Source organism: Etheostoma spectabile, chromosome 8, assembly GCF_008692095.1.
Source record: "Etheostoma spectabile isolate EspeVRDwgs_2016 chromosome 8, UIUC_Espe_1.0, whole genome shotgun sequence".
Classification (NCBI taxonomy): domain Eukaryota; kingdom Metazoa; phylum Chordata; class Actinopteri; order Perciformes; family Percidae; genus Etheostoma; species Etheostoma spectabile.
In genome coordinates, this window is record NC_045740.1 from 3160146 (window position 1) to 3183046 (window position 22901).

The 22901-nt window shown below is 40.6% G+C and overlaps 1 protein-coding gene across 2 annotated transcripts in view; it reads left to right on the plus strand.

Moving 5' to 3' along the window:
- Nucleotides 1-22901, plus strand: part of nell2a (neural EGFL like 2a) — an 85997-nt gene that overhangs the window by 5830 nt on the left and 57266 nt on the right. For both annotated transcript variants that reach the window (XM_032523572.1, XM_032523571.1), the window contains exons 3-11: nucleotides 7647-7797; nucleotides 9122-9295; nucleotides 9975-10071; nucleotides 13427-13499; nucleotides 14451-14533; nucleotides 14872-15000; nucleotides 17211-17313; nucleotides 20079-20170; nucleotides 22736-22841. In XM_032523572.1, coding sequence (XP_032379463.1) covers nucleotides 7664-7797; nucleotides 9122-9295; nucleotides 9975-10071; nucleotides 13427-13499; nucleotides 14451-14533; nucleotides 14872-15000; nucleotides 17211-17313; nucleotides 20079-20170; nucleotides 22736-22841 — 991 coding nt within the window. In that variant the 5' untranslated portion in view covers nucleotides 7647-7663. The remainder of the gene's footprint in view (nucleotides 1-7646; nucleotides 7798-9121; nucleotides 9296-9974; nucleotides 10072-13426; nucleotides 13500-14450; nucleotides 14534-14871; nucleotides 15001-17210; nucleotides 17314-20078; nucleotides 20171-22735; nucleotides 22842-22901) is intronic.

Consider the following 22901-nt stretch of genomic DNA (forward strand, 5'->3'; position numbering starts at 1 on the left):
TCTCTGTCTAAACAAGCACAGGGGCCACACCCAGAAGCACTCCCTTCCCCCAACACATACACCAACACTCTCTCCCTCTCCTGCTATGGACCAAACTCATTCGAAGTGCATACAACACAATTGCTAGAAGCATCCTTTCAGCTGCAGAGCAAGACTCTCCTGTAATTGTATCTCTGTGTGTGTATGTGAACTCGGTCAGAAGCATGCTCTTGCTCAGACTATTTGAACACTGCCAGTAAGGTGTTTCGTGTATGTTGTGGTGATTATGTCCCTGACTGCAGCAACAGTGAAGTGTAACAGCATGGAAGAGACTCATTTATAATACAGCAACACTGTGTGTGAAGGAGGAAGGAAGACAGAGGGGACTGTGTGAATGTGAGTTTGTTATCCTGCATCAGTGTGTGTGTGGTGTGTGTGTGTTGTGTGTGTGTGTGTGTGTGTGTGTGTGTGTGTGTGGTGGTGTGTGTGTGTGTGTGTGTGTGTGTGTGTGTGTGTGTGTGTGTGTGTGTAACAGATAGAAGTATTTGAATATAAATGACAATTGTGTGTTCCCACTGTAGGGGCTACATTTGCAAGCTGCTAGTAACTATATGATGCAATGGGTGAAAGGGCAGCTAAGTCCTGTAGAGCCCAGATGTAAGCGTCTATCTAGGAAAGCATCTTCTGTACATTCTGCTGAAGTGTACTGAGCCGGTTCAGAGGAGGCATTTTGCAGCGAACTCAACACTTAAAGGAAAGACAGGACAGCAGAATGAGAATTTACCTGCAGGAATCAATAAGGTAATTAACACAGACAAAAGAGGTTAGTGTAACATTCATGCTTAACTTCTACGCTCTCTTTATGCTGTAAGGTGCTTTGGATAAGAGATGCTGGTACCAAATGGATCACGCAGTGCATCTAATCATTAGATCATTAGACAGCAAAATATACTATTACAACTATAGTTTATTTTGCCGTTTGTCTCATTCCAGTTCCTGTTGCACAATGTACTTTAAATACACTGCAAAAACTCCTCTATTAGAAATAAGCTAATCATAATTTAATGTAGTGAAATGTCCTTGTATCATGCAAATAAATGCATACAGGAAATAAAAAAACTCGGCCAATGAGGTAAAATGGGCACAAGTGGCCTTGCTTGTTTTTTTTAAACACACAACAACAGTTTTCAGTTAACATTTGTATTTTTTAAACCGAAGCTGAGACCCTCAGATACTATTCTCCATGACGAGTAAATTGACTCCAAAGTTCAGCTGAAGCTAATATTTCTGCAATCTGTGTCAGACAAATCAGTTAGGTTTTCCAAAGTTACAGACTTTTTAGACTGAAATTCCCTTAATGTGCCTCAAGTGTTTCCTTGCTGAACCACAGCAGAGGGATCGTAACACAAAGTGAAAATTTGTTTAAAAAGATTTAACCAATTTGTGTAACTCAGACTGCAGAAGTCTCATGTTAGTTTAAGCTGAAGGGATGTGGATTTTGTCCCCCATCTCTTACATTAAAACCACTCAGGTTGCTTTGTGGCTAGGATGTGGCTTTGTGGCTAGTCTGGTCAGGAGGAATGTTTACAGCGACCAATCCCTATTTTAATGTACTTATAGGCATGTAAGCACTGTGTTAGGATACTTGAAAAGTTTTATTTATGTAAATATTAATAATTCTTATTTATGTAAATAAAAGGCTTTAAAGCAGAGGCACATTGTTTCTAGAATTTTCAGAAGCAGCGTAGAAGAATCAAATTAATTTGTTGTTGGCATCATAGTGTCCCAATCTGCCTTGTTCTGTCACCCATTTTCTGAACATTCTTGTCAATTTGTGTGAGAACTTTTTAATTTATTTAATTGTTTTAGGAGAACAAGACTTTCAAGACTCAATGAAGTTTTTCTGTGTGATCTTGTGGTGGATCTTTAACAGACATCACATGGCCGATGACATTGGCCTTAATTAATACAGACAGCCTTGTTTAGTCAATATTAGATAATTCAGTCCACACTGACTTTAATCGAAATATAAAAGTATCCCACTTCCCATGATGTATGCTTTAGTTGAGTGAATTTTGTTGTGTTACCCAAAAAGTTACCCAACCTTTCCAAACTGTTGACTGGCATTATCCCCAACTCCCTGTGGTCAAAGCTTGCTTTGCTTGCGACTTTCTGAGGCGAGCCTGATCCTACATTCCACACAGGAGCACCGGTGACCATGGAGGGAGAGATATTTCTATCCTCCCAGGGCAGTTATACAGTTGGGTGGCTGGAAGGCTGTCATTAGCTTTGTGTATGTGTGAATGTCAGACAGGCGGTCACTGGGGAGAAGATCTGAGAATTGGGAAGAAATTGCTGGCCAAAGCAGTCCTAGAGGTGCCCTTGGCTCGGTTTAGTATTTGTTCCAGGAGAGTGCAGACACAGTGGGAGGAGATGGGCCGCCGAATGCAGATTGACTGAGCGTGGTGGAATATTTAGGAGCTCCAAGAGCAAGCTTGTGTGTGTGTGTGTGTGTGTGTGTGTGTGTGTGTGTGTGTGTGTGTGTGTGTGTGTGTGTGTGTGTGTGTGTGTGTGTGTGTGTGTGTGTGTGTGTGTGTGTGTGTGTGTGTGTGTGTGTGTGTGTGTGTGTGTGTGTGTGTGTGTGTGTGTGTGTGTGTGTGTGTGTGTGTGTGTGTGTGTGTGTGTGTGTGTGTGTTAGCCTAGAATTCTGCATATCTTTGTGGCCGTCTTTCTTAGTATTGACTCAATGTTTGTTTGGAGCTGTAGGCTAGCCAAAATGTCTGCAGCATAGTGGCTGTGTGTGTCCGTTTTCTACACCTGTTTGTGTATGTAAATATGTTGTAGCGTGTGTGTTGACAGTAATGAAGGGTTCAGAGTTTTCTGCCAGTGGAGAGTTTATCATTACTCTAATCCCTCTGGAGAGATAGTCTGTTGCCTAAACCTCCCACACATATCCTTCTCTGTGCTCAGGCCGGCAGATAAGATGTGTTGTTTTTTTGAAATGGAAAACATTATGCAATAAGAAAATGGTAAACTTTTACATTATCTGAGTTTTGTGTTCCATCCTCTGCTGATTGAATCACTGTGTTTATCCAGGCCACTCTTGGCTCTACATTTTTAGTGCATCTCACAGCTCACTCACTCTTAATTGGTCGAGAGATGGCTTATTTGTAAAATGTTGTTGAAGAATTGTTGCAAAGACGTAAGGGTGTTATTTTGTTCTGCCAATCCACTAGAGACCAAATATTGAAAGTCCTCATTATTCACATACAAAAGTGTCTATGATCTTCTTATCTAATGTCAGTATTCTCCCCTGGGAAATTATTATATTAGAAGCTAAACATCTAATGAACCTAAATATATACTTACACATGTCCTTCAGAGCATGTTCTTTTTGCTGGTAAAAAAGGGAAAACTCTTGCCAGGAACAAAACCTTTCTGTATACAGGTAAAAGCGAAAGCATTGTGTGAGAAAAGGATTGTGGCAAAGCTGGGTGTATCTGGACTCTCAAGCTGTGCTGCAGGGCACCTGTTCTAAATGCTAAATGTGTGAGCAAATGATTCGATGCAGCCCTGTCAATATACATCCATGGAAATGTAGTGATTGTGAGGGAATCCCAGCTGTATGGGTACTAGGGGTCACACAAAACAAGACCATATTAGACAGTTTAAGATTAGAAATCAAGCTTAGGGATGGAAAGTGTGACCTGACTGTAACCATCATAGCACAGTGTACCCAGGAGATAAGATTAGGCTGTAGCCAAAAGCAACGCTTCCTAGGGATGCTATTGAGCTTGAGGCTTATGGAGATATCTAGTCAGCTGATAAAACCCTCACAATCAGCCAGTCCTCTTAGCCTGTAAACAACTAGGATGGATGATATCCTTATTGTGCTGAAAAAATGTGCTAGATCATCATTTTCAAGCCATTTTGTGTCAGTATCTCACATCAGAGTGGTAGTTAGTAGCAGGTGGCTGCCCCATCGAGGCGCCTGCCAATAGATAATCGACCAAAGACCCCCACAGCAGGGCCACATTGATTTGGCAGAAGGGAAAGCTGGCCCTCTCATCATAGCACAAACTCTTTTACTGCTCTTTTGTGTGTGTTTTTAGGAATGCAGAGATGTTACCGCTAGATCAGTCTTAATCTCTGTCACCAGTGTTGAGATCATTTTGCTTTTCATACAGGCAACTCTACGCAGACCAATCTTATCACTCCACCGAAATGAGAAGATATTTCCACCCCCCAATCCCCCAAAGTCCCATTTAAAGCAACCACATTCCCCTCCAAGTATTAAGACTGGTGATGAGAGTCCTTCTCTCACAGATCAAAGGCTCAAGGCCGCCAAGCTGGGAGCAGCCCAGTGAAGAGGTTGCTCAGTCCTCTCCATCCCTCCCCCCCTGCCTTATCAACATCCTCTCAGTATGGACCCCGCCCTGACACCTGCTCCCACTGTGCTAATTTCGCTCATGATTGAGATGTCTGTGTACTCTCTGTTAAACACATGGCATGGCAATAGACTTACCAGCGCATATAGCCATAGACATTGTAACCCCTGTTTGGATTGAGCTCATCTTTGCTTCAAAAGTGATAAATGACTAACTGCAGATAGCTAATTCTACACAAAAAGATGCATACAAAAGACACCCAACTGTAGCTTTGATTAGAATTCAGTAACTTGCATCAAAACACCCTGTCAAAGCATAAATAATTTCCTATTGTTTCTGAGATTTTTGTCAACAGTGGCCATTTGTACTGTATTTGTTTAGGTCTAAGCTGTTTTTACAGTCTTTTGTTTACCTGGTCTCCTTGTGTAATAATGTCTGCTATTTGACATCAGTAAGCCAAATCACACTCATTTTAACCTGCAGGCTTCACTCTGCCATCTCTGTATTCTCCTCCTAATACACACATACCTAGGCAATAAGGACTTTGAGGGCTCTCTTTTCGCTGAGCAAACTCTTTGGGTACATTACTTCATTTGATGGGTCAACAAAGCTGTCAGTCTAAGTACCCTATCAAAGATGGCTGCTGTCTAACAAAAAATAGATCACTGTTTGGTACAAATCCAAAACAGAGAAAATAGCCGTTCAGTTGTGGATTTATCGCTCTTGAATTGCGTGCATAGTCTCTGCACAGGCTCCGAAAAGTCCCCGTCTTATGGCCAAATTTCTCAGCTTCTGGAAGGGCTATGAAGACACAGGAGAGGTCTATGAAAAGGGGAAGTTACTCGGCTATTCAGCTAGCGCTACAGTGAAACGGTCCAAAGGCCACAAAGTAATTGAAAGATACGCGCATGTTGATTTTTTTGATTCATAATCATTTATTTATATTACAAAAACACCAAAAGACACTGTAATTCTATGATGGATTTAAAAAGATTCTGGATTGGCTACAATTGGCAGAGCACCTCGATGAAACTGTGTTTTTCTATAATTCTAAACAAAAAACAAGGAGATATTTGACAATATATAGGAAGTGTTGTGAATGACGAGTTTTTCTGTCGTCTGCGACAGCGTCGACCGTATAGGGTTAAGTGGGATCTGTTGACGGCAGCAGATTATTGCTAGGCAGAACTACTGTATATGTCATTGGACCATCTGTCCCACCTCAGCCAATGACACTAAAATGATACTCCACTTGCAATGCAAAATATATAAAACTGTGCCCTGTGCATCTCCTCTCAGTCAAATCTAGTAAGCATTTTTGTTAAAAGAGAAATTACTCAAAATATGTCCCTAATGGGTTTAAAAGCCTCCATTAGGGAAAAATGCTAATGCTAGCACGGTAAATCCACAGTGAAGAAGTATGAAAACACGCATCTCGTTTCCCCATGCTGCTATTACATCCTATATAACTGATGAGTACACTGGAAGTGCCAGTCGTCATCACAACATTACTTGCTGTTTCACATTGCATTGTGTTAATTGGTTACTTACCCACAAGTTGGAAGCAATGTGAATACACTGAGGAAAAGCTCCCACGCTAGCTTCCTGGAGCACTTGTGTGCCAGGGCATCTTGCATGCATCCCGCAGCTGGAAGGGAACTCTTTGATGTGATTGCTTCTGAGAAACGGCATCATTTATTGATGCTTCCATTAAAGTAGCATAGACGTCTACGTAGAATTGGAGAGGAGAAACAGGGCACCCTGATGCAAACAGGAGCTTATGAGCTAAAAACACCAAAAATGCCCTCCCATCCACACCAGCACCATTAGCCTTTCAATTCTTATCCAGCAAAGCTTAGCTTCTTATCTCAAGTCCTACACCACGCCAAGGAGAAAGTGTTTTATCCATTGATCTAATATTTGAGATAGCTGACACATGCTAAATGTTATTACAATATGTGATTTTGGCAGGTGGATGACTTCAAGTTTTGTTTGCTCTGAATGACCTGACCTGATCTTGAAACCATTTAAGCTTCAAAGTGGTTGACTAATTTCCTTATGCCCTAATTTTATAAACATCCCCATCATTATTTTAAGAAGTCTTGCGGCCATATTAACCTTTTATCAGAACATGTCCAGAAGATCATGACATGAAGACCAAATGGTCAACCAACTTGCAGAACTGAGTAATATGATTTTAGCAGCTTTATTGGACAAAGTGCGAAAGTGTGTTTAGTGTTTAATGGGTTTCATCTTGATTTGTTATTTATGAATTCAAATTCGTCAAGAGTGTCACAAGATGTGAATACATGAAATATTTACTGCTTATGGCCTGTGAAATCCCAACTGATGGTTTCTAGTCTCAAATGTTCCTGTCTTCTTGTATCTCAAAAATGTCAGTAACATCTCCTTTAGGAACTTAAAGTTGGAGTCTGCGATTCTGGAGAAAGATTGTTTTAAATGGAACTCAACACACAGAGATATACACCCCTCCCTTCAGTGCTCCTTCAAAACGTTTGCATGTGCCAGTTTTACCATTCCGCTGGCTCCCACTGCTTTTCTTTCAATACACACATGGCCTTTCCCCTATCTTGTGCACAAGCACAAATGTAATAATGTTGTGTAGCTTGGTCCGAGCCACTTTGTTTGTTTCCCATTCACAGAGTTAGGGTTGTGAATGAACACCTGTTGTTTTTCAGCACGCACACAAAACAGACAGCCAGTGGGCCATGAGGAGTTATTTGCTGAATTTGACAAAAGGTGTATTGGATTAGAATTGCAGACTCCACCTTTAATTGTGTGAATACTAGAAATGATAGTACACATAAAAACAACCAAAGGCCCTCTACCTCTGTCGAAGTGTCCTTGGGCAAGACACTGAACCCCGAGTTGCCCCCGATGCTGCGCATCGGAGTGTGAATGTGTGTGAGTGTTTATCTGATGAGCAGGTGGCAGCCTCGGCCACAGTGTATGAATGTGTGTGAATGGTGAATGTCTCCTGTAGATGTAAAAGTGCTTTGAGTAGTCGTTAAGACTAGAAAAGCACTATATAAATACAGCACATTTACATTTACATTTACCTGTCCACATGTCCAACCCCAAATTGCTCCAGGTGGTCATGGCAGCACCTTGCATGGTAGCCGATCAGTGTGTGAGTGTCTGTACGTGAATGGGTGAAGACCAGGCAAATTGTGAAGTGCTTTGGATAAAGATAGATAAAAGCAGTAATTTACCATTTATCCATTTACATAATATTTGATATGTCTGTCTTCGTTCCAGGGTCTGGCAGGGAAGTGATGGCTCCTGTTGAAGTCTCAGAGCAAATGTTCCAGAAGCTGAGAGGCAAGAATGAGTTTACTGTGCTGGCGACCCTCAAACAAGATCACCTAAACTCTGGGGTCATCCTCTCTATTCATCACTCTGAGAACAGGTATGATCAGTTCACATTTCACATAATATGATTAAGATATGTTCTATAACACATAGAAACAGGGTAGACCATACCCTTTAGTCAAAATATAAATGCATTTTTTATTTGGATATACTTGCAGATACATGCATAGAGATCAAATTTTCAAATCAGTGTGTGTGAGTAAGTTAATGTGAGATAGAACTAGTATCGTAAGCTCGTAATGTCACAAGAAGTACATTAAAGCTCTTTGTAAAGCTCCACTGATAAACCATAATTAAACTTGTTATCTAAATTTAGTACCCCTCTCTGTATTTATCTGTTCAGCAGTTTGTTATATGTTGATTGAAACCTGAATATTTGTATTTGATGAGCATTTAGATGTTTTACACACCAGTTGAGTAAACAAAGCAAATCACCCTGCATGCCAAGTCATTATTCACAGTCCATCAACGATCCAAACATTAAATCTGGAATTGTGGATCGAAAACTGAGACACTATCTGCAGTTAGCATGCTAATGTTTTCCATTAGTTTGTGGTAGCTGAGCCGTTGGATGATCAGAACAGCAATCTAAATCCACATAATGCGTTGATTGAACAGTTTGTACATTAAAGTCAGTCTTGAGGAGAGAGCTTGCAGGGATGTTAATGACTTTCCCTGCTGCTGATTAGCTTTCCCTGCTATTCATATGCAACAAAGCAGCACTGTATGGTTTCATTTGGAAACATGGTAAGGACTAATTCAGAGGCAGAAGTGTTGTCTAGTGCATTTAAGAAGCCGAGATGAATGGCTGCATGGCTGGGGTAAAGTAAATCTAGATTTGGTTTGCAGATAAATCAATTCTATTGCTGCACTTGTATGAGTGTTTATTTTTCTTTTTAATAATGTTTCCAGCAAATGAGTCTAGCTTAAATAAGTCTGTATTTAAGGGCAGAGGTGATGAGTGTGTATTGGCAGCACTTTGCATTAGTGCTGGGTAAATCTGGGTAAATCTCAGTGGTGTGGAGAAGGGGGTTCTGTTAGAGTACTAATACGTTAATGTAAAGAGTTGAACCACTACACATGGGCGATTGCTGTGTGTTGCTGATGTTGCACTTAACAGCCATATAACACCATTATTCTTTACTAGTGATGTGATTACATTCTAAATGGTTTTGCAAATCTGAGGAGATGTATTGCTTGGAAATGAGTGACGTGTAACCCTCAGCACTATGCTAAGAGGAGCCCTGAGTTGACACAAGGAAGCAGTTCTAGTAATGAGACTTTAATTGCAGCAACATACTGTACAATGTAGGGAATGCAAATTTTCAGAGAAACTGTCAACTGGTACTTTGACACTTTAGGTTTCTGGAGCTGGAGAGCAGTGGCCAGCGCAGTGAGGTGCGTCTTCACTACCGTACCAAAGGCCAACAGCCCCACACTGAGGTGTTCCCTTACAGCCTGGCTGATGACCAGTGGCACAAGGTGTCCGTGGCCGTCAGCGCCTCTCATGTTATACTACATGTTGACTGTAACAGGTAAGTTTTAGTTTTTAAGTTATTAGTTGTGTTCAATAAAATATTAAATCAACTTGTAGTTTGGGTTAATACTTATGTATGGGAGGCTATCAAGTTTTAAGTCTTTTTTTTTTAAAGATTTTTTTTGGGGCTTTTCCCTTTTGTTAGATAGTGATAGTGGATAGACAGGAAAGGGGAGAGATGGGGGATGACACACAGCAAAGAGCCACAGGTCGGAGTTGAATCCGGGCCGCTGCAGGACTCAGCCAGCATGGGGCAAACGCTCTTACTGGGTGAGCTAGAGGCCACCCCTAGTTTTATAAGTCACTTAAACTTAAAATAAAGATGTGTTTCCAAAACTAATATTAAATTAAGGATGCACCAATCCCATTTAACTGTCTCAAAAGAATTGGTTCAAAATGGAGGTCAAACGCACCTTGAGTCATACATGTATCTGCTGTACAAAAAGGGTGTCACTCAGTGTGTGTGTGAAGATCCTCCCTGGCACAATAAAAGGAGCAGACGGCAACACCATGTGCATCAAGGACAGCAGGTGGCTATCTATACTCTCCTCAGGGATAGAGTTAAAAGAAGGATTTAACAGGGCAAGACCTGCCGTGCAGGGGGAAATTGTTATTCTAAATGTATGAAAATAGAAATTAAAAGATATCACATTATCGGAACATTCTGTATTTTGCAGGATCTATGAGCGTGTCGTGGAAGCCCCCTACATGGACATACCTGAGGATGCTTCATTCTGGCTTGGACAGAGAAACGCTGCTCATGGCTTCTTCAAGGTTAGCACGGGTGTAAAAATGTCCCTCTCAGTGTATGAATTTTGATGCCTGATCTGTGATAAATGATTCAGATTGGCAAGAGCGAGTTATGCATCTCAGCTGTAGCCCACACACTCAAATCTTGTTTTATACTGTATCTTCTCCCTCTTTGTTTGGCTTGTTTGGTTTTATTTATTGTTGCTGTTGGATTTAATTGCGTGCATTTTTCAAGGCTTACCATTTTAATTTGAGGGTTGTTCTGCCTACCCTAGGAATTGAATTTTTTTGTCATTGTTCTTTCCCTTTCTCTTAGGCTGCTGCTAAGCCTATTGCAATTATCTCAGCAACCCCACACTGCTGATTTGGAAGAAATCATTAAATAGCCTGTGGACTATGCTCATTAAGCTTAGTCTATAGTATTGTTTATCAGGCAGGGAGACATATATCGCCTCTCCCAGACTGGACTGCACTCTAAAATGTCCCACCTGGGGAGACATGTTGGGGCAAAATGTCAGTAGCAGCAACTATAACTATTTTAATCAGTCTGCTAGTGACTCGCCCTGTGTTTGATGTAGTGTGTGTGTGTGCGTGCGCGTGTGTGTGTGTGTGTGTGTGCTTTACACACTGTGTCCTAGCAGTTGAATTTCTGCAGTGTTAATTGGTAGAAAGAAGCCTTGGAGGTCACCAACTAATCTTGTCACGTAGCAGCATCTCTCCTCCTTGCCACTCTCTAAAGCCTTGATGAGTTGCTAGAATGCATGTCTCCTTTTAAAACCCACCGCTTGATTAGTACACATGCACTCACACAAACAGTCGTTGTCTGGGTGTTAGCTGAAGATGAGAAAACCACATCCCGAACAGTAATAGTAAAGACCTTAATAAGAATGAGCGTATCTGCACATCTTCTTACAGTCCATGCACATTGTAAGAGAGCTTTATCTATTTTATCTTACTTATCTGGTGACACAATTTTGTAATTTCGTCGGTGGTGTGTCATTTGTAGCAGATTTGTATGCTGATGTAGCAAATTGTTCTACGCCCTAATTTAAAACCAATTTACTGTTAATTCAGGCAATCCCAAAAGAAACAGCAACTGTTGAAACATACAAATTAGATTTCATTCTGGAGTTATTTTTTATCTAGCAGGATATTATCTTCTCATTATTGTTTTCATTTTGTAGAAATTGTATGTTACTGCATTAGAAGTGATTCAGCTATCACTTTGTTTCCGGTACAGATGGGAAAACCATTGAGAACTACCAAGTTACTGCATAAATACTGACGTACGTAGCATTTTCAGCGCCATGGCCAATTCGCAGAAAGCGCATTCTGTGATACTTAGGTCTGCTTATGTTGTATTTACCAAACGTGTAGTTCATAGTGTTATCATGCCTTTCTCTGCCCACTATACTGTAAATTGCGCTGTATCAAAGCGTTAGGTACCTGTGCTATGATGCGGCTGAGTGCAGACAGCGAAATTCCCACCGCTGATGCTATGACTGTTTGAAATGATCCCGATGCCAATATTTGTAATGTAGCGAGGAGTTTAACAACTGCTGGAATGGAATGCAACACTGAGTCAGAGATTCTATGTCATCTTTAATTTCTTCCAGTAACTGTAATATTGCATGGCTGCTTAATCTGTAACGCTTAATGATTTTGTGTTCACTCAACTGAAAACGTGTGATCCTTGTGGCAAAAATCCTTTAAGCTCGTCTCCTTGACCTATGTCTTCGTCTTGCTCGTTTTACTGCTGCCATTTTACCAGGAGGCCTATGCGAGGAAACCCGCTTCCACCTTTACACCTGCTTTTAGGAGGCGGAGAATTTTCACCGCAAAATAGAAGTGCGCTTTCTCGTGAGGTTTTTTGTACATACAGCAGAATACATAATTAGGCACACTTTACGCTTCCCCTCCCATCTCTTTATGGCCTCCCGTGAATGCATATGCATGACACGGAAATGCAGAATTTGCCATCTTCATTTCCCGCAACAGGCAGTCTGCGCTTTTACCTCAGTGCGGGATGTTTGTACATACCTTTCCATGCTGTTACGCGCACGTTGCAAAACAAATACGCCTGAAGTAAGCGCAAAAGCGTTAGTACATGAGGTCCTGAGTGTCACAGACACAGAGGAACCACTCTGGAGTGTTAAAAATCTTTGCTTTTTTGATAGTGATGCATTACAACACAGGCTCTGCTTAAAGACAGGGAATAAAAACTTAACTTTCAATTTCTAATCCTGTATCCCTGTGTTTAAATATAAGTTGTTATAATTGTAATTGAGGTCTAATTTAGATCATTTACAGCTTCTAATCTCTGTTCAACTTTGAATCACACCATAGTCGCACCAAAACACGCCCATTTTTAAGTGATCCAATAGAATCCAAACAATTTGATTTGAATCCCTCTTGTAAATATGTCACATTACTGAAGATAAACACGCTGTAGTTACACTGACTAGAACTACATACTGTCCAAAAAGCATAGGCAGGAATGGCACAGTTCAGATGTTTACTGTAGAGACAGGATGGGAAAAATGTGTGTAATGGCTGCAGATAAATGTATAGTCTTATGGTTTCATTACAAGTTTAACGGACACAACTCCAATCTGCTTCCATTTCAGCCCGTTGCCGTGAAAAATCAGCAAATCATTTCCTCAGGTTTTTAAATGTATGGTTGGTAAATTGAAGTGGCAAGACAATTTAAAAACAATTTATCCTAAGTTGCACTGCTCCACTTCTGTAAGGGAAATAAATGCACTCAAGTAATGAAATAGCTCAAGTTACCATGGCGACAGAGTATCTGTGTGTATGTGTATATGTCTGTCTGTGTGTGTGTGTGTGTGTGTGTGTGTGTATGTAGGTGTTTCAGTCACAGGACGAAAGGCTATGAATTGGGTGTAATGAATCAAATTGAATCTGTATCTCCTGTTTATGCGTATCAGACAAGATTGTAGAAAAAACTAAAAATTCCATCTCCTAAAACTCCCACATCATTGGGTCACTTAACTTCCTGTTGCTGTCCGGTTATAAGATGATTCATCCAAACAACCAAGGTGACATATTATCTCACAACTAACTTCTCTGTCTCTCACTCCTCGGATTGAAAAATACATTTGCACTCACTCTCTGATTCACTGCTGTTTTATGATTGCAGCAGTTACCAAGGCTCTCATGAACAAGGTTGTTGGTTTTGTGTTTGCATGTCCTTTGTACTTTGTGGTTCCATGTTATCTCATGTGGAAATGTACTGTGAGAACACTTAGCCACCACTGCCCCTCATGGTCCTTATCCACTTACTAAACATGATCATGTCTGCCTTCTGTAAGGTCTTCTTCTTGATTGAAATTGTTGGTGTGTGTGTCTGCGTGTGCAGGGAGTGATGCAGGACGTGGAGATCCTGGTTATGCCACAGGGTTACATCTCACAGTGTCCAGATCTGAACAGAAGTGAGTGCAGCCTTTTTACTCAACACATTAAAGAACCATTTCATTGAGTGTTTCATTTCATTTAAATTACCTCTGGTACTTATTTTGCAAGTCACTTGATTGCACTGATTTGTTTTTTTATTTAAATTCTTAAAAAGACTATATACCCACTGGAGTAAAACTGCTTTAAAACAGCTTAGCAATTGAGAAACAATTTTCCCTCAATAAAACTTTTATAGGTTAATTAAAGGTTATGCAAATAGTGAACCAATCAGTAAGGGGGATAATTCCCATAATCTCTCCTGAGTAAGTGCGGAACATATAGCAAATGTTAGTGACAAAGCAATCTTTAATGAATGTATGCATGTTAACGTGTCCACAGCCTGAAGTTAGTCTATATGAGAAACCAATTCTACTCGTTTAAGAAATTAAATCATTTAAAAAAAGTTTATTAATTAATCAAAATCTAAGACTTTTATTATGCAGTTTTTGACAAACTGCAATTACCCAAGATTACTTCCTAGTGCAGTGACATCCTTTGTTTAGGGTGTTATGATGACACTACGTCTTTGCAGGTGACACTATTTTCTTTGCCCGTCCCACTATTGTGGCTGTTGCAGACAAACTGCTTCTCTTGCAGACAGGGAAGACACACAAACATCACATGGTTTTAAATCATTTTTTCACACTGAGTTTATGTACCCACGCATCCAAAAGTTGCCGGAGGACACTGCTTACTGCAGTTCACTGTAAACGAGGTCCTCTTGCAGAGAGTACACTTCAGAATATGTTTCCAATAATAGAAAGTGAAGAGATAAATTGCACTGAGCTGTTGACAATGTCCCTCAAATTAAATTAGTTAGTAAATAAATAATAAATAAACAGGTAAATTACATGTGTATGCTGTAGATAGTTATCCATAAGTGATTAGTTGCAGGTAATTGATATGCTATATTGTCTCTTGTATCTCAGCATGCCCAACCTGCAATGATTTCCACGGACTTGTGCAGAAAATCATGGAACTGCAAGATATCCTTGCTAAAACATCCGGCAAGGTAATGTATTGTAATATAACATATCTTAATTGGCCTTTATTCCATTTTGGCACACCATTTTAAATGAACTAATACAATGGCAAATTGTGCTTTAGCATAAAAAATCCACATGTCAATGTGCTTTTGTCATTAACATACATTGCAACAGGTGGTCAGTGACATCTTAGAATTAGAAGTTGTGTGTGTAAGTGGGGTTAATGACTTACTTTTGAAATGCCATTGGTTTGCTTTTGAAGCTCTGCTTTCTTCATGTAAATATAGACACGCAACAAGGTCAACTTATCATCTTCTCTCTTTCTTGCCCTTTGTTTTTTCGGGTGGGGGGGTGGCGTGAGCAGCTGTCCAGGGCAGAGGAGAAGATGAATGGGCTGGATGGCTGCTATTGTGAGAGAACCTGCAGCGTCAAGGGGGTCGTCTACAGGGAGGATGAGGGCTGGACAGATGGCTGCAGGAACTGCACATGCACGGTGGGGTCTCACTGTGTGTGTGTGTGTGTGTGTGTGTGTGTGTGTGTGTGTGTGTGTGTGTGTGGTGTGTGTGGGTGTGTGTGTGTGTGGTGTGTGTGTGTGTGTGGTGTGTCTGTGTGTGTCTGTGTGTGTGTGTGTTTGTGATGTGTTTGCATGGTGCGTGTGTGCGTGCGTGTTAGAGTAATAAAGAGCAAGGGAGGGTATTCAATTTAAATTTTAATAAAGTGTGTGTGTGTGTGTGTGTGTGTGTGTGTGTGTGTGTGTGTGAAACAACACACTGAATTTGGAATTATATCAATGTCAAACTGTACGTGATTGTGTGGCTTTTGCATGCACGTTTAAAGGCATGTATGCATGTCATAAGATAAATAGATGTGTGTTTGTGTATGTGTGTGAATGTGTGGGCAAATTTGCGTGTGTGTGCCTGAGATAAAGGGAGAACATACATTTATTATCATGTCTGCAACATTGTGTGTTTTATTATGTCTGTGTGCATGCATCAGTTTTGTGTGAGCATTTGTGTGTATGCAAGTGTCCACATTTACACGTTTGTTGCTCCCATTGTAGGTCTTGGCTTTTGTTTTGCTCCCCCTGTTCATCAAGTGTGTGAAGGTGGGGGTGTGTGTGGGTGTGTTTTGGTAGAGTGGAGGTGCAGAGGGCAGGGGCCCCATTGTCGACAGCTTGTATTGTCATTATTTCCTTGCATTAGAGACGGGTTGCCCCAATTATCCGAGAAAGCATACTGTATAGAAAACCTCCACAGCAGTCAGGATTAGACACATCAACAACAGTGCTTAGTAATGCTTTATTCTCTCAAGGGTCTACTTTGCGATGCATACAAAGTGTGAAGAATTGCCAAAAAGAGAATTAGAAGCGATTGGAGATCTGGGGCTGGCACATCAGCAAACAGATTTCACCCCCGTCAGTCTACTCAGCTTTGGAACCTAAAACTCATTCCCTGCCACTGAACTCCTCCAACCAGCCAATGAGATGCCTTTGCACACCCCTACCCAAGATGCAAAAATAATAGGAAATCACATATCTCTCAGTGCACCGCACCTAATTGCTCTTGACAGATGATAATTATCATCAGGGATTTGTTCTGCCCACTCATCCAATGAAATCACTTCATTCGCCAGAAACGGTGTGTTGCCATTCCTTGGGTGCAATTAAGGAATTAGATGGGATATGTTCCTTACCTTATGTGTGGCAATTAGCTCTGACCTTTTAAAATTCAAAGGTCATGCATTAAGATGTTATCAATTATGTGGATCAGGTTCATAGATGTTGCTGTCACAGAGCTTTCATCCGTGGAAGCGATGTTAATTAAAGGCACAACCTGGAGAAAAGGAGATAGCATTAAAGGGATAGTTCGTATTCGTTAACATTAGGCATAAAAGAATATAATAGCTTCACTTCCCCATTGGAAAGGGCTGTCTGACGGCAAGGAAAAGCAGATGAAATATTCTTAATACAGCACACACTTAAACTGATATAAATTTTATATGGACCTTTTTTAAGGTGGCTATACGTTTAAATAGGTTAATTAGCTTCTGTGTCGGTACTCTAGGGGTGTGCTGGTTGCCATCTACTATTCAGTAGGTAATAAACTGACTATGGATAAGTACCTCATACAACCCCAAAAAATCCGAACTAATCTTTTTAAAATATATAAGACACAGGGTTTCTACTGTTTTAAAGATTAAGCATACTCTTGATTTCTGCGTACCAGCATATTAACAAAATGCAACAGATTGGGGATAAGCAGGGGGCCTGTTCACACCAGCATTTATAATGCTTACATTTAAATGCTGAGGGAAAACAAGAAAAGAAATTGCTCTTATGTTTGGCATTTTTGTTTAGAAAACGTGTCTCCTTTACATTTTGTGTCCACCAGTGCATTTCTTTTTCAATTGTAATGTCTTGTACAAATACTGTTCCCAATTCTGTAGTTACTCATTTTAATCCTCCTGTTGTCCTCGTGTCAAATTTGACCCACTTTCAACAAGTTTCTATATCTAAATTTTGGGTTTCTTGCAACCAAATTGTCCAAAAAAATAATGTGGGTGGTTCCATACAACGCTCTTCACTGCAGAAGTATTTCTTTTCTTACTGATATAACATCTATTAATATCAGCCTGAAAAATCCAGTATTGGTTGGCCTATAGTTACTCTTTAAACAACGTGTTGTGTTTCTCTCTCTTCACCAGAATGGCACGGTGCAATGTGAGGCCATCTCCTGCCCTCCTCCTCAGTGCCTAGTGGGCACAGCGCCTGCCTACGTAAAGGGTGCCTGCTGCAAGGAGTGCCAGCGTGAGTGGAGTACCCTTAACCTCGTCACCCACCTACACTCATACAATCATGGACACAATTGCGCACAAACCCGCACACACAACAGCAAAACAACCTCCAACACCAGATTTAGAGCGCACATCACACCTCCACAAGGGCTGCCTGACAATTGACCAGGGCTCTGTTGTGTGTTGCTAAGCTACCTCCTAACATGCCTCTTGAGATGAGTCCATCCTTTTGCATATACATGGACCTATCAATTATTCACTAGCTGGCTTCAAAACACAGATGGCCACCAGTCACACAGACATGAGCCAGTAAATCTGGGATCGCTGCATGTGATGTAAAGTAGTTCCTATTTATGGCAGACATGTTGAGGCTGTGAGAAAGTGAAGACGACAGGAATGTTAAATGCCTAAAATGAGGCACACTCTCATTGACAAAAGGGTCTTCTTAAATGTCAGTTTTTTTTAAAACTTTTGAGCACTGATATGTTCTTGCATAAATAATTCTCTTTCATCACATATTCTACATACAGGGTCTATTTTTTTTTCCACAAGACTCTGAGTTCAGCAATGAACTCTTATTAGCCTCCTCACCGCAGCACTCTGCATCTAATATTCTCTCAATTCCCCTCTCAATAAAAATGGATTTCAGAGGATATTAGCTTTTCTCACCCATCATTCTTCTGGTGTTAACCCAAATGAAACTTAAAGAAATGTGATGGATTTTTGCTTTTAAAAGGCGAAAAGAGCTGCCTGTCAGTGTATAAAACAAAAGAACTAATCGCCTTTATTCAGTATTAATAAGAGTGTTCCTCTGCTATCACCTGTGACCTATTGAAGATTACAGACCATGTGAATGGTACTTTGAGTACGTAGAATATTTCTTTGTAGATCTCACTCCACATCTTGTGCAAGCTGACTTCACATGAGAACTTTCTCACCAAACACTCCCACACACTGCTGCTCTCCTGCTTCCCTTGCAAAGCAAATAATAAGAGACAAGATTTAACTCTTTATCTGCGAGAAACCATTAGTGTTGGATTCTAATCAGCTTGCGTCTGCATCATTTCCACTGACCCATGGGTCGTGGCTGCAACACATGGGTTTTAAAGTATGACTCCGAATCTGCTGCTGTGTTACACAAATATAAACACGTAGCTGGTAATCCCCTTAAACTCAACACCCCTGTGCTCACTTATCTCAACGAGGTAGACAAACACACAGCTAATTACGCATGCTCCTGCTTTGGAGAGAAGAGTGCCGCAAGTTTCCCCACTACAAAGACATGATTCGCTCTCCAAATTAAAGCCTTATCTGGCAGCACAAGGCCTTGCAGGGAGGAGTTCTGAGTTTTTTTTTTTTATGGTCTGTCAAATAGAACGTCAAATGGCTGTTTCAGAAGTCCTTCGCTTTCATGATACAGCGCTTTGTGATAGGGCCTGCCCTGCGGTGTCAATCATTTCTCATCCTCATATCAGTCTGAATCTGTCTGACCCCAACTGCCCATCAAACAGACTTTCTGCCCATCTGATTATTTTTGCACCCCTCCCTACCCTACAGTTGAATGAGACAGATTAGCCACTGTGTCGCAGTGAGCAGCGCATTCCCTCTCTACATGTTAATTATTTCATCACTTCCTTAGCTGCTTAATTGGGTCTGATAAGCTTGATTTGGTTTGACTGGATTACTTGAGGACTTAAAAAAAGAAGCTGTAAATAACCAGGACAGACTGTCTCATACATGTAAAACAGGACTGGTAGATAAAAGCCCTAGTGTTCCACCCAATGTTCATATCCACAACCAAGTGTAGAAGTGTAGATTTGGGTTAAATATGAATATATTCGGCGAGAGGATAAAAATGTGTGCAATTTATACGATGAAAAGTTGCTTACTAAATAGCTTGAGAAAATGTATAAATGAGAATTGATTTACAATCAATTCAACAACAGATTGAACTCACATAAAATATGTTAATAACACTAAACATCCTACAGCAATATACATCTCTACATGCATTAAATCGCAAACATCTTTGGAGGTGTTTATTCATGTGCTGCATTCACGTGTATTTAACCAAAACAAAAATACAGCTTATAATGTTAAATATGATATTGATTAAATGTCTTTTCAAGGGAGCAATTTGCTTTTATGTGCATTTTGTAGATGGGTAGAATGTGCACTCCAGGGGAAATACTTGCTGAGTTGTTGTCTCAACAACTTAAATCTCCACAAACATTATTTATACTATTATAAAGTGTGCTTTGTTTTCCTTCTTATTTTGCATTGATTGTGGCATTCTATCCCTGTTTTTATGCTCATTCTGTGTCATGTGAAGTAGGGATTGACCAATTATCGGCCCTGGCGGATTATCGGGCCGTTTCTGTGGCAGTTTGCAGATTATCTGTATCAGCAATTTGTTTGCCTGATCCCTGGTAAAGTTAATTCAGTAAAAGGTGCGCTACTCTGCTACAGCTCTGTGTCTGTCAATCTGCTTTAGTTTCAGTCACCAGTGAGTCTAACCTTATGTCCCGCCCCCAACACTATCCAACTATCTTTTACTGTGCATTATCAAAAATATCGGTTATCAGTTTCATTATCTACTAATTATCGGTACTGGCCTTAAAAAAACAGTACTGGTTGATCCCTAATGTAAAGCACTGCTGCATTTCTGCAAGGAACTATCCAAATGAAGTTATTATTATTTAATGACTATCTTTATTGTTGATGTCTTTGTGTGTTTATTTGTGTGTATGCTGATGGTACTTCTGTATCTACTACCAGCTGTCTGCCTGTTTGGTGGAAGGGAGCTGGTGGAGGGTGATCAGAAGGCTGTACGCGACTCTTCTGGCAGGTGCCTGCTGTTTGAATGCAGGGTAAGTCATGTCAACACACATACACCTAGAGATAAAAAACACACACTGTCATATACATATATATTCAAAATGATTTTATCAATCCTCTGCAAGAAGAGACAATTACTCATATAAAAAGCACTGAAGTACTTCAGCTCTAATAATTTCCATGTAACGGTGCATGACAGTTCACTAAATACTGATTCCACAGCTACCTTGGCCCAACCTGAGAGGATAAATCAAACCTCATTTCATTGATCTGGCCTATCAGCGTTTTCTTTGTGATGTAAAGAAATGGGCCAAATGCTTCTAATTAGGTTTACATTTGTAGGACAGGGCAGTGCACCTGTCAATCATAGGATGCCTCAGCCATTCTTCAGTACCAATCATCAGTTACCACAGTGGTCCCAAATGATATTCATTTCCCAATTATTCAGAGTAATTTGCTTTTGTCTGCCTGACGCACCAGATGGGTGGGTCGCTTACTTTTGGGAGTAATTCACTTGATGACATTATGCCAGGCAGGCCCAATCAATCACAGAAAAGTGATTTGAAGTTTTTAATCACCCAACTCTATCGTATCAACCAGCTCCTCCATAGCGTCTGCAAAGCTCCATTAGAATCTGCGGCTTCAGACAGCTGTCTGGCTTGCTTGGCCACACCTGGCCCATCTGTACTCCCAGTTAACTGACTGGCAGTCCCAGGCAGATCAAAGAAATGGGGATGGGGAGTTCTGTCAGTCAGCCCACTGCTGCAGACTCCTGCAGGCTTCCCCTGACAGCTGCTTGTCACGTCTCTGATCTTCTGTGTGCCTGCTGGCTGCAGGGGGGGGGTGTAAGTTTTGGGTATTGGGTGGCAAGAAGTAGACGGTACAGCCTGTTTAGAAAGTTGTTAGGGGACTTTTAGGGAAAGTTTGTACCAGAATTTTACATAAGCATACTCTGTATGAGTCAAGGTCGAGGTCATGACAATTCATGGACCTGTAGACAGACTGGCTTAGGATGATCCTTAAGTAAAATAATTGTGCACTATAAACGTGTAGATAGAAAGAGCTTTTTGTCTTTTTCCAACTGTGTCTAGCGTTAATAACTCAAAACTAGCATCAGTCAGAGGGACAAGGATGATTCTCTCTCATTAGAGAGCAGTGTTGGGCATGTTACTTTTAAAAAGTGATTAGTTACAGTTATTAGTTACTTCTTCGAAAAAGTAACTAAATTTGATACTCAGTTACAAATTATAAAATGAACTAGTTACTTCAGAAGGTAACTAATGCGTTACTTTCAAGTACATTTTTAAATGTTGCCCCTCCTTAATGGAACTTAAAATACATGTGCATGTTCAATTATTTATGGTAAATCTGAATATTATAATGAAATGGACACTTAATACAATACATTATTAACAGAAACAATGTAGACACATCTAAACTATTTTAATGTTGCTGTGGGACAAAGTGAGACTAGCTTCCAAACAAATGCCATGTAAGTAGATGTTATGTCTAGTGGATTGATACACATAACACAATAGATGTTTTGGAACTTATTTAAATATTAAATATTTATTGTCCCTCAACAGGCCACACCTGGGCAAAATTAAATTTTTGCTAAGCACTAAAGCAAAAATAAATAACAATCTTTGTAGAGCAAATAACATAAGTGGCCTGACGTTTATACTTGAGAGAGCGACAGCGATTAGCCTCAACGCGAGTAGCCACTCTAGAGTCATAGTGAGAGAAACAAAGTGTCTCCCTTGTGTTTTCTGACCACGGTGGGACGTCTCTAGCAGGAAAAGTCCCCCCTCTCCTTGATTTCATAACGCCCTACCTGTCTCTCGTTGACTAACTCGCTTGTGTTGTTCGTTGGGTTGTGACTCCGACTATGCGTGCCTTGGAAACACCCGGCCAACCCTACCTCTGATTGGCTTATCATGAAATTTTACTCAACCTCAGCCAATCGTCGGCATTTATGCGCTTGTCTCGTGCACTGCCCACTAACCAAGGAAGGAAAAAAGTATGCCTCTCGGCTCAGAGATCAACTTGATCTGATGGAAAAAAACAGCTTCAATTATAGTAACTTGCCGCATTTTTTGGCAGTAATGGTAACGGTGTTATTAAGATGTGAAGAGTTAGTAACATCATTCTTTATAACGCCGTTATTTATAACGCCGTTATTCCCATCACTGTTAGAGAGACCCTGCCAAAGGCATGCTGGGAAAAGGAACCCTCTAATCAGGTTTTGCACTCTAACTAAACACACATGCAGGGATAATCCAAAAAGATTGATTCACTGTTTGTATAATAAAGATGCCTCATGAATCATGATATAAAACATTGAGGATAACAGGAGGAGAGGAGAAGGCAGCTTTTATTTCCTTCCAGAAGTAGTTTGGGAAAAATCTGCTATTGACCAATGAGTAATTGGTTTGTAATGAACACACAGGGGGGAGAGAGAGTGGGAGAGTGAAAAAGGAAACACGTTCGATGAATAATTACCTTCATAATTACCTCCAGTCCTTTAGCAAGGGGGGGGGGGCGGCAGAATAGACCTAAGAAGGAACTCATGAAGCTTGTTTCTCTGCCCATCACAGGACCGGACCATGCATCGAGTGGTCCCCAGCGAGCCTTGTCCAAAACTCAACTGTGCAGAGTCGGAGCAGATCACCTTAAATGACAGATGCTGCAAAGTCTGCAGAGGTATGGTGGAACATGATTACTTTAAGTTGGTAATTTGCCTTTACAAATATTTTTCGGAAA